Source organism: Rhinopithecus roxellana, chromosome 3 (genome assembly GCF_007565055.1).
Source record: "Rhinopithecus roxellana isolate Shanxi Qingling chromosome 3, ASM756505v1, whole genome shotgun sequence".
NCBI lineage: Eukaryota > Metazoa > Chordata > Mammalia > Primates > Cercopithecidae > Rhinopithecus > Rhinopithecus roxellana.
In genome coordinates, this window is record NC_044551.1 from 71,773,847 (window position 1) to 71,788,838 (window position 14,992).

General features: G+C 36.5%; 1 protein-coding gene and 1 pseudogene across 5 annotated transcripts in view; one reads left to right on the forward strand and one right to left on the reverse strand.

Annotated features, from left to right (window-relative positions):
- Positions 1-14,992, reverse strand: part of RICTOR (RPTOR independent companion of MTOR complex 2) — a 130,566-nt gene that overhangs the window by 76,951 nt on the left and 38,623 nt on the right. For 4 of the 5 annotated variants that reach the window (XM_030926793.1, XM_030926792.1, XM_030926789.1 and 1 more), the window contains exon 3: positions 5,435-5,532. In XM_030926793.1, the coding sequence (XP_030782653.1) occupies positions 5,435-5,532 (98 nt within the window). Of the gene's footprint in view, positions 1-5,434; positions 5,533-8,682; positions 8,765-14,992 lie in introns of all 5 variants that reach the window. The other variant, XM_030926791.1, reaches the window with a different exon arrangement.
- Positions 6,796-6,945, forward strand: LOC115896465 (annotated as a pseudogene).

A 14,992-nucleotide genomic window follows, 5' to 3' on the forward strand; every position in this document is an offset into this window, starting at 1 on the left:
TTTCTGCTTGTCACAACTGGTTTGGGGCGGGGGTGCTACTGGCATCTAGTGAGTAGAGGCCAGGGACAATGCTGAACACCCTAAAATACACACAGCAGCTTCTCAAAACAAATAATAATCTGGCTCAATTTGTTAGTAATGCCGGCATTGAAGAACCCTGATTTACAGTAATAGTTTACCAATTGACAACTCAAAGTATTAAGCAGACTCACCATCTTATAGTCAGCTAAAAAACTAGAGCGGTGACAAAAAGAACAAAAAAACACAAAAACCAAACATGAGGTTGAATCAAGGCACCGCCTATTACAGAGCACATATTATGTGCCAGGCACTAGACTGAGATCTTGCCTCTACAGAAAGCAAGATTACCTCTGAGTAAAGAAATCTGCCTAAGATTGCCCTGACAGTTAATCACAGTTGTGCTGCAAGTCTCCATCTGTTTGATCTAAAGCTCAAGCTTTTCCCAGCACATCACTAAGCAGTCAAAATAGATTTTATCAAGTCCAAAGTTCATGGACTCTATTCAGAGGACAGCCTCTAAGATTGTGACTCAGGGCATACTCACTCTTAGAACAAATTCCAGTAAGTTTGGCTATCAGGATTTTAAAATCATAGCAACATAGCAAAGAAAGGGGCTGCTGCAAAGCTTGCACCAAGGCCAGAGGGATATATGAAAATCATTTTTTAAAGGATATGGTAAAACAAAAACAAACAAGACTATAAAAAGTACAAAAGTTTAGAGCCTTCATTACAGAGATATATCACTGCATACTCTACAGTGGTACAACAGAGAAAAGGAAGGAGGGGGGAACAGAAAAGGGGGCGAAGGGACTGAGAAAAGATGGAGGACGAGAAAGGTGACAAGGAAGGGTGAAGAAAGAAGAGTGAGAAGATGAAGAGGGGAAAAAGGAAGAAGTAGAGAAGGGATGAGAAGGAGTAAAGGCAGAAGAGAGTGGGGGAGCACAAATCAAGAAAGAGAGAGGAGGTGGAGTGAATAACTTAGTGAAATACTGTGGGGGAAATTTAGACCGACAGAAAACAAGGAAACTGGAGAGAGAAGAATAAAGAAAAAAGGGAAATTAATCCTAATGCAAGAGAACCTGGGACCCAGACAGAAATAAATGAGAAGGGAGAATAAGAGGTGTTCAACAGATTCCTAGAAATGAAGGCTTTTAAGCCACTCCTGTTCCAAAAAGCTTCACTGTCCAATGTGGTTACTAGCTACTAGTTCCAAGTGGCTATAAGCACTGGAAATGTGGCTAGTCTTATAAACTTGCTTTCAAAATTTTAGTATGAAAAAACAGTAAAATAACATTTAATAATGTTTTATACTAATTACATCAAATGATAATGTTTTAGATATACTGGCTTAATAAAAATATTAAAAATTAATGTCATGTTTCTTTTTACTGTTTTAGTGTGTCTACTAGGAAATTTAAAATTACATATGTGGCTCACATCGTATTTCTATTAGGCAACACTATTCTAGATTTTTAAGACTGCTGTAGGACCCATGCTGGTAACAAAGTAAAATAACAGGAATTACTGCCATTTTTACCTCCATCCCCAACTTTCAGAATCCTAGTTGGCAAGAGATGTGGAACTATATATCAAGGTTATAACAAACTTGGTTATAACAGCAATCATAATTGCGAACAGGACACAGACCTCTATTATAATTGTTTTTAATGGTTAAAACTAAGCAACTGAGGCTTATTTGAATTAAGTGAAGATTGGTGAAATAAAATTGTAAAATTTAATAAAAGACAATGAAACTAAAAGATGCATTTTGCAACCTTGGAACAATGCTGGGGTCTTAAAGATGTGACATTATCTCATCACCATGTTGAAGAAAGATGTTTGAAGATTTTCATTACATTCACTCACACTACAAAATACAAAAACATATTTCTGAAAGCCCATTCTCCAGTACCTATTCAATATTTTTAAAAGTTTTTTAAATGACTTTCTCATCCCTCATATAAAATCATTTTCTCATCTCTTATATATTAAAAAAGAGCCAGAATATTTTAAAACTTCACTAAGGAAAAATAAATGCCTATGTGCTCACTTCCCTAGTTATAGAAAAAAACTCACCCTATATTTATTGCACTATACTACATAAAAAAACTGTATTCCACAGTGACTATATTCTCATCCCCTTCTATTTCTATGAAATAAAAATCAAATCCAAGTTACAGTTCAATTACTTAAAGAATATTTGGAAGGATTAAAAGAGTGCAGCTCAAACTCTTTACTGAACCGTAGATCCTGATTTAGTAGGTCTGGGGTGGGGCTAAAATAGCACATTTTCAAACAAGCTTCAAGGCAATACCAATACCGATGAACTGTGGATATTTTCAGTAGCAAAGGGTTAAAACATAAAATAATTATTTCATCAAAAACAATTTATATTTGATATACTAAAAGGTGGGGGGAACATTATCCCAAAGACCCATTCTGTTTTCTATTTTAGGGTATCTCCCAAAATAGCAGGCATTTTAGTGTTTGCATGAATTGGCTGTCCAGCATTACAAGGCTGAGAAATATACCAATCCACTCATCAAACTCAAGAATTCTGGGCTGCTATTAGAGATCAAATCAATGTTTATTTGGGACCAGGGCCCCTACAATTTGGGCTCTAATTTAGATCCAAATAATGGGGATGCAACATCAGGAAAAGAGAAAGTTATAATATAGTTCTTTGGGTTTATGGCTATATTTATTAAATATGGCACACATATGTAGTTAAATACGAATACTTACAAGCATACTTCGTTTTATTGAGCTTCACAGATGCTGTGTTTTTTACACATTGAAGGTTTGTGGCAAACCTGCATCAAGCAAGTTCATTGGTGCCATTTTTCCAAACGCATGAGCTCACTTTGTGCGTCTGTCACATTTTGGCAATTCTTACAATACTAAAAATGTTTTCATTATTATTACTATCTGTTAGGGTGATCTATGATCAGTGATCCTCAATGTAACTATTATCATTGTTTTGGGGCAAGATGAACTGGACCCATATAGGACGATGAACTTAATTAAATACGTGTTCCAACTGCTCCACCAACTGGCTGTTCCTGTCTCTCCCTCTCTCCTTGGGCCTATTTCCTCAGACACAATACTTAGTAAAATTGGGCAAATTAATAACACTACAATGGCCTCTAAGTGTTCAAGTAAAAAGGAGAGTCAACCATCTCTCACTTTAAATCACAAGTTAGAGATTGAGCTTAGTGAAGAAAGTCCAGAGAGGCCTCTTGTGACAAATAGGTAGCCAAGTTGTGAATGCAAAGGAAAAGTTCTTGAAGAAAATTAAAAGTACTACTCCAATGAACACACAAATAATATGAAGGCAAAACAGACTTACTGCTGATAGAAAGTTTAGTGGTCCAGATAGAAGATTAAACTGGCTACCAACATTCCTTTAAACTAAAGCCTAACCCAGAGCAAGCAAGGCTCTAACTCTCTTAAACGTTATGAAGGCTGACAGAGGTGAGGAAGCTGCAGAAGAAAAGTGTGAATGGTTCATGAGGTTAAAGGAAAGAACCCATCCCCATAATATAAAATGGCAAGGTAAAGCAGCAGGTGCTGATACAAAAGCTGCAACAAGTTATTCAACAGACACAGCTAAGATCACTGACCAAGGTAGCTATACTAAACAACAGATTTTCAATGCAGATGAAACAATCTTCAACTGGAAGAAGATGCCATCGAGAAGTTTCATAGCTAAAGAGAAGTCAATGTCTGGCTTCAAAGCTTCAAAAGACAGGCTAACTCATGTCTGGGGCTAATGCAGCTTGTGACTTTATATTGAACCCAATGATCATTTACTATTCTGAAAATCCTAGAGATCTTAAGAATTACGCTAAAGCTGCTTTGTCTGTGCTTTACAAATGGAACAAGGCCTGGATGACAGCACATCTGTGTACAGCATGGTTTACTAAATATTTTAAACATACTGTTGAGAAAACAGTATTTGCTATTGCTCAGGAAAAAAAAAAAAAAGATTTCTTTCAAAATATTACTGCTCATTGACAATGCACCTAGTCACCCAAGAGCTGATAGTCACAAGGAGATTAATGTTGTTTTCATGCTTGCTAACACAACATCCATTCTGCAGCCCATGAATCGGGGAATTGGGGAATAATTTTGATTTTCAAGTCTTATTTTAATGAAATACATTTTGTAACACTACAATAGATAGTAGTAACACTACATAGATAGTGATTCCTCTGATGGATCTGGTCAAAGTAAATTGAAAACCTTCTGGAAAGGATTCATCATTCCAGATGCCATTAAGAACATTCCTGATTCATGGGAGGAAATCAAAATCTCAACACTAACAGGAATTTGGAAGAAGTTTATTCCAATACTCATGGATGACTTTGAGGCATTCAAGGTGTCAGTGGAAGGACTCACTGCAGACGTGGGAGAAATAGCAAGAGAACTAGAATTAGAGTGGGAGCCTGAAGACGCGACTGAATTGCTGCAATCTCATGAAAAAGCTTTAATGGATAAAGAGTTCCCTCTTATGGATGAGCAAAAACGGGGTTTCATGAAATCTATTCCTGGTGAAGATGCTATGAACACTGTTGAAATGACAACAAATAATTCAGAATATTACAGAAACTTAGTTGATACAGCAGTGGCAGGGTTTGAGAGGACTAACTCCAATTTTGAAAGAAAAATGCTATCAAACAGCATTGCATGCTACAGAGAAATCTTTCACGAGAGAAAGAGTCAATGTGGCAAACTTCATTGCTGTCTTATTTTAAGAAATCACTACAGTCACCTCAACCTTCAGCAACCACTACTCTGATAAGGCAGCAGCCATTGACATTGATGCAAGTTCCTCCACCAACAAAAAAAAATCCCACAATTTGCTGATGGCTCAGATGACTGTATTTTTTAATCAGTATTTTTAAATTAAGGTACATACATTTTTTTAAACATAATGCCATTGCACACTTAACGGACTACACTATAGTATAAACATAACTTTTTGCACTCACTGGGAAACCAAAAAACTTGTGACTTGCTTTATTACAGCATTCACTTTATTGCAGTGGTTTAGAATCACACCTACAATATCTCCAATGTATGCCTGTACCATATATTATCAAGTAAAATGAGTAGAAGGCAAAAGAAATGCATCCTTATGTGAATAAAAGGTTGAACTGTAAATTTCTCAGTGATTTTATTCTTTTCTGAACCTACCAAATTTTCTATAACAAAGATATAATGATTCCATTACACAAATATATTTTTAAGTTTAAGATACACAGGACAAAATCCATGAGAAGCAGGAAAGAAAAGCATTAATGCTGAGTGAATACACAAGAATTTGTATTTAATTATGGTCAAGAAACATTTAGTAAGTGTGGTAAGGAACAAAGAATTTTAGATAATAATAAAAATTCAAGTTACTTACCTTAGTAAAGTTATTCAGATGGCCTAGCTTTCTCATATTTGATACTCCTTGCAATCTGGCCACATTTTGGAGAATCTCTCTTAAGTTATCAGAAGGTTCTAGAAGGAAAGACAAGACAATTTAACATAATTTTATGAGTATTTTCCCGCTGAAACACATAAAACATGCAGTATTAAAACTTCACAACTTTGGCTCTTGGTTTAAAGTGTTACCCTTCACCCCAAATCTATTAATTTAAATGACTTCAAAGTCTCTGTGATGAATCAAATTAACTTCACATCTCTACTCCCCTATACCCATGGTCCAGCTCTGTATCACTGCCTGGAACTACTCAACCACAAAATCTTAAATATTGCTATTATTTGAATGTGTTCCCCCAAAGTTGTGTTGGAAACTTAACCACTAATGCAAAGTGTTGAGAAATGGGACCTTTAAAAGGTGATTAGGTTATGAAGGCTCTGGCCCCATGAATGGATTGTTGAGGAGGAAGTGGGCTATCATGAGAGTGGGTTTGTTATAAAAGCTTTTGGCTCCCTCTTGCATGTACCACCCCCACCTTGCTTGTGCTCTTGCTCTCACAAGCATGTCTCCCCTCACCCCACCTCCAGTGCTCTCTTAACCTTCCAACATAGGATGACATGGCAAGAAGGCACGTACTAGATAAAGGCCCCCTGACCTCAGACTTCCCTGCCTCCAGAACTGTGAGAAATAAATCTCTGTATTTTATAAATTTCCCAGTCTCAGATACTCTGTTACAGCAGCATAAAACAGACTAAGAAAAATCTCAACATCATAACTTTCACTTGATAGCTGTTTGATAACAAGGCTACAATGTAGTAAAAGGGACCAAACATACTGTCCCCATTTGAGTAAACCAAAAAATTAGATAAAATATATAGCTGGTCCGTGACTTACAACTGTTAGACTTAATTTTTCAACTTTACATGGTGCCAAAGCAATACACATTCAGTAGAAACTATACTTCACCCATAAAACCACTGTTTTTCAGTATAGTACTCAATATACTGCATGAAATATACATCTTATAATATAGGCTTTGTGTGAGATAGTTTTGCCCAACTATAGGTTAATGTAAGTGTTCTGAGTATATTCAAGGTAGGCTAGGCTAAAGTAAGATGTTTGGTAGGTTAGGCACATTAAATGCATTTTTGACTTAAGACATTTTGCACTTACAATGGATGTATTGGGATGTAACCCCACCAGTGAGCTGTGGAACTTTAAGCTGCTTAACATATGTGTAACTGGAAACCCCAAAGGAAAGAAAGAATTGAGGGAACAGATCAATTACTTGAAGAAATGATGGATAAAGGCCACCCAGCCTGCCCAGGCCTCTTGCAAACATGGCTCCTGTCCCCTGCCAGGTGCTGCCAGTGGTGTTTCTGCTGTCGTACTGCTCTATCCTGTGCAACTAGAAGGCCATCAAAATGCCCTTGCATCAGACCCATGGGGGGAGCTGGAAATTGCTGTTCATTGTTCTGTGTTGCAGCTAAAGGCCTGGCTGCCCCAGAGCAGCACCTTCTGAATCATTCACTATTATCTGGTAGCTGGGGGACCGATGGAGGTGGGGTGCAGCCAGATGGTGGACTATATGGAGGGAGACACAAAACTGCTTCCAAGAAATGACACAGGAACCTCTTAACTAACAAAAGCATCAGACAAACTTAACCATGAATGGCTGGAAACCCATTCACCCTCAAGATGCTTTCCTGAGTACCCACTGTGGGATAAACTTGCTGCAACTGAAGGAAGCAGTGTAGTGTCTAGTAATTTGGAGTTTCACCTGGAAGGACCCAAATCCTCGTGAGAGAGAGAAAGCACCTAATAAAGTCTTCTTTGCAAAAAAAGAAAAAAATGATGGATGAAAACTTTCCAAATTTGATGAAAACAATAAACCAGTACAATGCTCAACAAGCCCCAATCATAAGAAACATGCAGAAAACTTTTAGACCTAGGCAGATTATAATCAAATTGCTCAAAACCACTGACAGAGATAATTTTAAGAGTAGCCAGATTAAAAAAAAAAAAAAGAAGAAGTTACACAGAGAAAAGAAAAGCCAAAAAAAAGATAACAGCGGATTTCTTATCCAAAACAGGACAAAACAGAAGACAGTGAAGCAACATCTTTAAAGTAATGGAAGAAAAAAAAATACTTGCTTTACAAAAACAAGCCAAGAAAACTAGACCTAGGCAGATTACAATCAAATTGCTCAAAACAACTGATAGAGAAAAATCTTAAAAGTAGCCAGATTAACAACAACAAAAAGTTACATAAAGCAAAAAAAAAAAAAAAAAAAAAAACAAAAACAAAAAAGGATAACAACGGATTTATTGTCCAAACAGAAGATAGTGAAGCAACATCTTTAAAGTAACGAAAAAAATGCTTTAAAAATATACTTTACAAAAACAAGCCATGGGCCAGATATGGTCTTATAGGCAGTAGTTTGCCACCTCTGGAATACAATGTCAATTTCTTCAGATGGCTATAAACTATTAAAATCTTCGCCATCCTATTTAAATAAAAACAAAAGCACAATTTTTAAAATACATTATCAAGTTTTTGATATTTTAGTTTAAGAGCCATTATGACTTCCTTTGAGACTTATCTGTTAACACAAACTCAAGGAACTGTTTGTTTTGAATTAGTGTTTTCCTCACCAAATGAAACTGTTTGCATTGTCCTGTTTAAATTTAGCTTGTGTCTGCCTACCTTACTCCATTCTTTTATACAGGGTGTTGTCTATGACAACAAATGTGGTGTCAAAGCACTAAGTACACTACTTAGCTATTTCCAATTGCTTTGAAGTTGCTATATGCTGAGATCAGTCATTTGATTTTCATGACAGACGAAATTATTTTTAATGTAAATAAAATTCAATCTTAAGTGATATAGCGTGGCAGTCCCCAACCTTCTGGACACCAGAGACAGGTTCTGTGGAAAACAATTTTTCCATGGACCCGGGGTGGGGATGGTTTTGGGATGAAACTGTTTCACCTCAAATCACCAGACATTAGATTTTCATAAGGAGGGCATAACCTAGCTCCCTCACATGTGCAGTTCACAATAGGGTTTGTGCTCCTATTAATTATCTAATGCTGCTGCTGATCTAACAGGAGATGGAGCTCTGGCAGTAATGCTCACTCCCCCGCTGCTCACCGCCTGCTGTGCAGCCCGGTCCCTAGCAAACCACAGACCTGTACCAGTCCAGGCTCAGGAGCTGGAGACTTACGGTTTAGCATATGTCTTTATACTTAGTGATTCTGGGGAGTTATTTTGAAAGTCGAATGATCCATCACTGAGTGAGACTGGATCTATTAAAAAGAATTACAAGGGGCCATGAATAGGTCACTGTTAGTATTTAGTCATATCTTTTCACTACTATAAATTGTATCTGTTTGAAAAGACTGTAGGAGAAAAATTATAAGCAAGTCAATGGCATTAACATGACTTAACTATATTTGAGAAGTTCATAAAAATTTTATAACAACGCTTTAGATACTTTAGGACCTATGGTCGTTTGCAAAGTCAGGGTTGAGGTTCATAGCAGCTAGTGTGAAATGCATCTAATGGAAATGTATAATCTAAACATTTTACTTCAATTTATCATTAGCTTGTCAGGCAGCAAATAGTAAGATTTACTTGTGACAATATAGTTACTGTTACCTAATGATCTAACAGTTAGGATGATTAGTCTGAAAGATTCCTTACAGAGGTTTACAAATTTTTAAATACAGCCTATTTTCTGGGTACAAACTGATTGCAGACATTTTTTTAAAACCACAATCTTGTTACAAAGCAAAATCTTGCATCTAAGTGTATTCATTCAGCAAGTATTAACTGAATAGCTATTACGATCAGGTACTGTTTTAGGTACTGGAAATATAGCAATAAACAAGACAACTCCCTCTCTAATGTATCTCACATAGACGTGGAAGAAAACTGATGACAACAACAAACTGCACGTACATAATTTAAAAATTCACAGGTGGTGGTAACTCAACAATGAGTCAAATGTTTGCCTAATGAAGATGTTATCCTTCTTAACTCAAACCAAAATGAACCAGCCTTTCTCCTTCCTTCTCCTCCTCAAAGCTTTCTCCTTTATATAATTACCAAGAACCTCCACCTCCCAGACAGTATTTGGCTTCCCAGATCAATTAAAACAGTATTAGGACCATTTTAGACACTGAATTACTATCTAACATTCATGTGGTACAATGCTGCTCTGAGGAACTTTCTAACTTGAAATAACAGGTTAAGTTTCCCTGGTAATAAAATGAGAAATCTCTGCTTTCTTCTTTACCTGCTAGACCAGGGACTGAAAAACATTCTCTGTAAAGAACCAGATAAAGTATTTTAGGCTTTGCAGGCCATAAGTCTCTGTTGCAACTATGCAACTCTAAAGTTTTACATCAGAAAGCAAGTGTAGAAAATTGACTTTTCATGTGTATTAGTCAGTTCAGTATACTATAAAACTAAGTAATGGAGACCGAACGGCTTATTCAACAACAGAAGCCTATGTCTCAAAGTTCTGTAGGCTCCAAGTCCAAGATTGGGGTGCCAGCATGGTCAGGTCCTGGTTCCTCTTTCAGGTTGCAGACTGCCAATTTCTCACCATCTCCTCACATGGTAGGGAAAGGGGCTAGAGGGCTCCCTGGGGTCCCTTTTATAAGGGCACTAATTCCATTGGTGAGGGCTTCACCCTTATAACCTAATTACCTCCTAGGGACCCCACCTCCTAATATCAATACATTACGGGTTAGGATTTTGACATACTAATTTTTGAATGACACAAACATTCCGTTCATTGCACTGCTCCAACAAAACAAACTTAGCTCTCAAGCTGCAGTCTGTCAACCCCTTAGACTGTCAACACTTACAGTGGTGAGCAAGCTGATTGACATGTTTTTTATAAGGGGGATAGAATGAATAGATACGGAAATAGCAAAAGAAATTTAAAGAGAGGTTTACCTATCTCTATTTCTTCCTACTCTCAGTGTTTCCAATTTTCCTTCTCTAAAACTGTCTACTGATAACAGCAATATGTGAAAAGTATAAGGTCAGAAATGAGATAATCTAACTAAGATGATATTCTCTGAAGCCTTAAAGTTTAGAAAACCATGGCTGTATGAGAGAAAAAAGGAAAAAAAACAACCAGACACAGTTGCTCACACCTGTAGTCCCATCTACTCAGGAGGCTGAGGTGGGAGGACTGCTTGAGCCCAGGAGGAAAAAGCTGCAGTGAGCAGTGATCATGTCACTTGTACTCCAGCCTGGGCAACAGACCGTGTCTCAAAAACAAAACAAAACAAAACAAAAAAAAGGAAAAATTAAATGTAGGTAGCTTGCTATGATAGGCAACTACTCAAATGGAAGGAAGCAAAATACAAAAGAACTACTAGAATTATAGTGGCTCTTTTCCTCATATTGTGTAGACTGTAAATACTACATGTATTTCTGATGAATCTCTCTGGAGGTAATGCAATAACTGCAGCAATTCTAAATACTCAGTGATTTAATATCTTCAGTTGTAAAGCTGAATACAATTGATTTCAACCATCTTTAATTTGATCTGTTTTCTCCTGTCCTTCCATCGAGGAGTTGCCTATTCTGCTTGTGACACTGTAGATATGTTGTGGTATTATTTTTAATAGACGACTTAAAAATATAATGTATGGCTGGGCACGGTGGCTCATGCCTGTAATCCTAGCACTTTGGGAGGCAGAGGCGGGTGGATTACCTGAGGTCAGGAGTTTGAGATCAGCCTGGCCAACATGGAGAAACCCCGTCTCTCCTAACAATACAAAATATGCTGGGCGTAGTGGTGCATGCCTGTAATCCCAGCTACTTGGGAGGCTGAGGGAGAAGAATCACTTGAACCCGGGAAGTGGAGGTTGTGGTGAGCCGAGATTGCACCACTGCACTCCAGCCTGGGCCACAAGAGCAAAACTCCATCTCAAAAAAAACAGAAAATAATGTATTACTCTCACATACTAGTTATTGCATATTATTAAGAAAAACAAAGTACAGATTTAGAAGAGAAACCAAAATGTCAAGAGATTTATTTTCTTAACTTTACACTGCCTTATATGTTTTTGGAAGTGAGGACTGTATAAAACTTTAAGTATAGCTGAAAAGGGATAGGGTTAACAATTTACCCCAAAGGAGATAATACAAGGCTATTCAAGGATTCTTGCAATCAGGAAAGTATATACATCAAAAATATTTTCAGAGAAGTTAATTTTAGGTGGCAAAAATTACTGATGATTTATTTTTATGTCTTGGACTGTATTTTACAACTTCTCTAAATGAGTATTAAGAAAATGTACAAAATGAGAGGAAATGAAAAAAATGAAGACTTCATGGCTGTGATTAGATTAAAACAATCTCTTTACATTGCTTTTATAAGGAAAAATGGAAAAAGTAGTTTAAAATAAATATAATAAATGTAAGTGTAATATGTTTTATATGTGCTTCATTATCATGTATTGTACGGCACATATATAGTATTCACCGGAGTATTACATATTAATGTCACCATAAGTTACATGTATTTATGTTGAAGTTTATTTTTTAGAGTACTTCTGATGTTACATTATTTTATAGACATTTTGAAAAATAAAAGAGTCAAATAAAATTTTAAAAAATTACTAACACTTCCATCCTGCAGAAGTATGTTTACATATCAATGTTAAATATTTTTCTAAGTATACAGAATAGAAAGCAGTCTTAATTAGTATAAAGTTAATTATCTGACGTAAGTATCTAATCCTCTGCTCATCAAAAGACTATTAAGAAAATGAAAAGACAATCTACAAAATGGGGAAAAAACATTCACAGCACAAACATCAGACGAGATTTTAATAACCAATATATGACTATCATCTACAAATCAACAATAAAATAACCCATGTAAAAACAGGTAAAAGATTTAAACAGATGTGAAAGCAGAAGAGGATAAGAGGCCAAAAAGTATGAGAAAAGGTGCCTACCATCATTAATTAACAGGAAAATGAAAATTAAAACCACAGAAGTATCATTACACACATATAAGAATAGCTAAAATCAAGAAGAATGACAACATCAAATGTTGGAGAGGCTATGGAGCAACCAGAATTCTTACACACTGTTGGAGGAGTATGAAATGTTACAATCACTTTAAAGAATGGTTGGCAATATACATCTGTCAATATTATGATTCTGTAATTTTACTCTCAGTTAAAAATATATGACAACAAATATACTTGTACAAGAATATTTACAGCAGCCTTATTCATAACAACCCCAAATTGGAAACAACCCAAATGTCCATCAACAAATGGATAAACAAATTGTAGTATATCTACATACTGGAATATTAATCAAAAATAAAAAAATAGAGCTGTGTGCAGTGGCTCATGTCTGTATCTCAGCATCTAGGGAGGCTGAGGCAGGAGGATCCCTTGAGGCCAGGTGTTCGAGGTTACAGTGAGCTATGAATGTGCCACTGCACTCCAGCCTGGGTGCCAGAGCAAGACCCAATCTCTTAAAACAAAAACAAAACAATATTAATAAGAAAAAAACAAACTACTCATACATACAACATAGATGAATTTCAAAAATGTTAAGAAGCCAGATGTAAGAGTATATATATATTGTATCATTCTATGTGTATGCAATGCAAATATAAGCAGAGGTAATCCATGATGATAGAAGTCAGACAGTGATTGCTGGAAGATAAAGTAACCAATTGGAAACAGGCAAGGGGGTTTAGGGAAGGGGATAAAAATATGTTATATCTTGTTTGGAAGTAGTGGATAATTACTGAATGACACTTAAATGCATACTTAAAACATGTACATTTTATTTTGTGTTAATTTCAGCTCAACAGAGATTGCATAAAACTCCTTACATATTTAAACACACACATATACACACAAAGATACATAATACATAGACCACCAAGAGAAAACTAATGTATAAACCATTATTCACTAATTATTCATTTATTTATTTCTTGGCTCAATTCTGTGTATGTGCACATGTACACACACATATGGATATGTTGATATGTGTGTAAGCATTAATATAAAATTGGCTTCAATATATGCTGCTCTATAACTTGCTACAATAAACTATATTGTTGTTATCTTTACCTGTCAATAAATACACAACACAAAATTTATTTTTAAATAAATCTGAGTCCATGTACAAATAGTAAATTAATGACCAAAAACTGCTGGCATGCACATGCTACTTGGGAGTAATGGAAAGGAAAAAAACCTTTGGTATAAAAAAGAACTGAATTCAAGTCTAGCTTATTCACCCCCAAACCATGTAGCCTTGGCTAAATTACTTAACTTCATGAGCATCCATTTTCTCATAGGTAAAGTGGAAATAGTTACCTACTTTAAAAATGCTCTTGCAAAATGTGAGATATAACTTCCTTAGCACAATGCCTAGCCCATAACAGCTACTCAATAAATAATAACTATAATTAAAAGTTATTTGTTTAGCATAACCAATTGTCATGGAGCAATCATGTGAAAGTTATACAGCTGGCCCAGGCAAGTGTTTAACACATTAGTCTGTTTAAATTAACTTTTATTATATGAGGGTTTTAGTGTATATTACTTTCATGATCCAAGATTAATTTGTTTTTAAAGTAGAAACAATAATGACCTTCCAGAGCTATATTAATGATTACATTAGATATTCCATATAGAAATATTCAACCCATAAAGATGCTAGAAATTATGACCCTCTTTCTTTTAGTTTAGTCTGAATTACCTGAAATCATTTAATATGCAGGTAGAATTTGTTTTGCTTATATAACATATGACATACTTTTTGATACATAATTCTGTCTAAAACTATTATTAATGAAACCTCGAACAAATCCCTAAAGAAACTATGTTTTCAGTCATGCAAGAGTAGTAAATTATAATAAATTAAAGGAGTCAGTGTTTGGACGAACGGAGGTAAGATGGCGCACTTCCGGGTTCTTCATCACCAGCTTTTCCCGCGTGTGCGAAAATGCCGCCGGCGCCCGGGAAGGTGCAGACCAACTGGGCATGCACCAGGTGACGTCAATCCGAAGAGACCAAGATTTACCTGGTCGCACCTGCGGAATGCCCCCCGACAGGCCTGTGCCCCGCCTATTGCCCTCCCACTCCTAGAAAAGCTGCTCCCGGCAGACGCCCCAGGCGGACTTCCCAGCCCCCCCACTCCTGTCCGGACTCCGCCTGAGAGCTCACCAGGCGACTCTCTTGGCCTCCTTTGCTGGAGGCCGACAGACCTCTCCCTACCCACCTCCTTCCCTGAAGCTAGGTGACCAAAAATAAATTTGCAGTTTTGCTCCTACCCTTGCCTACTCGCTGGTTCTTTTGTGCCCGCTCTGGTGGTCTTAGAAAAACAAATCAGTCAGTACAAATTTAATAAAGCCAAATATGGTGATAACTCAACAGGCCACTCTGTTGTCATAAGTATATTCTCAGAATATATTCCCCAACATCTTACGGTCACTTCAAGGATCCCTCAATTCTTATCCACTATCCCAT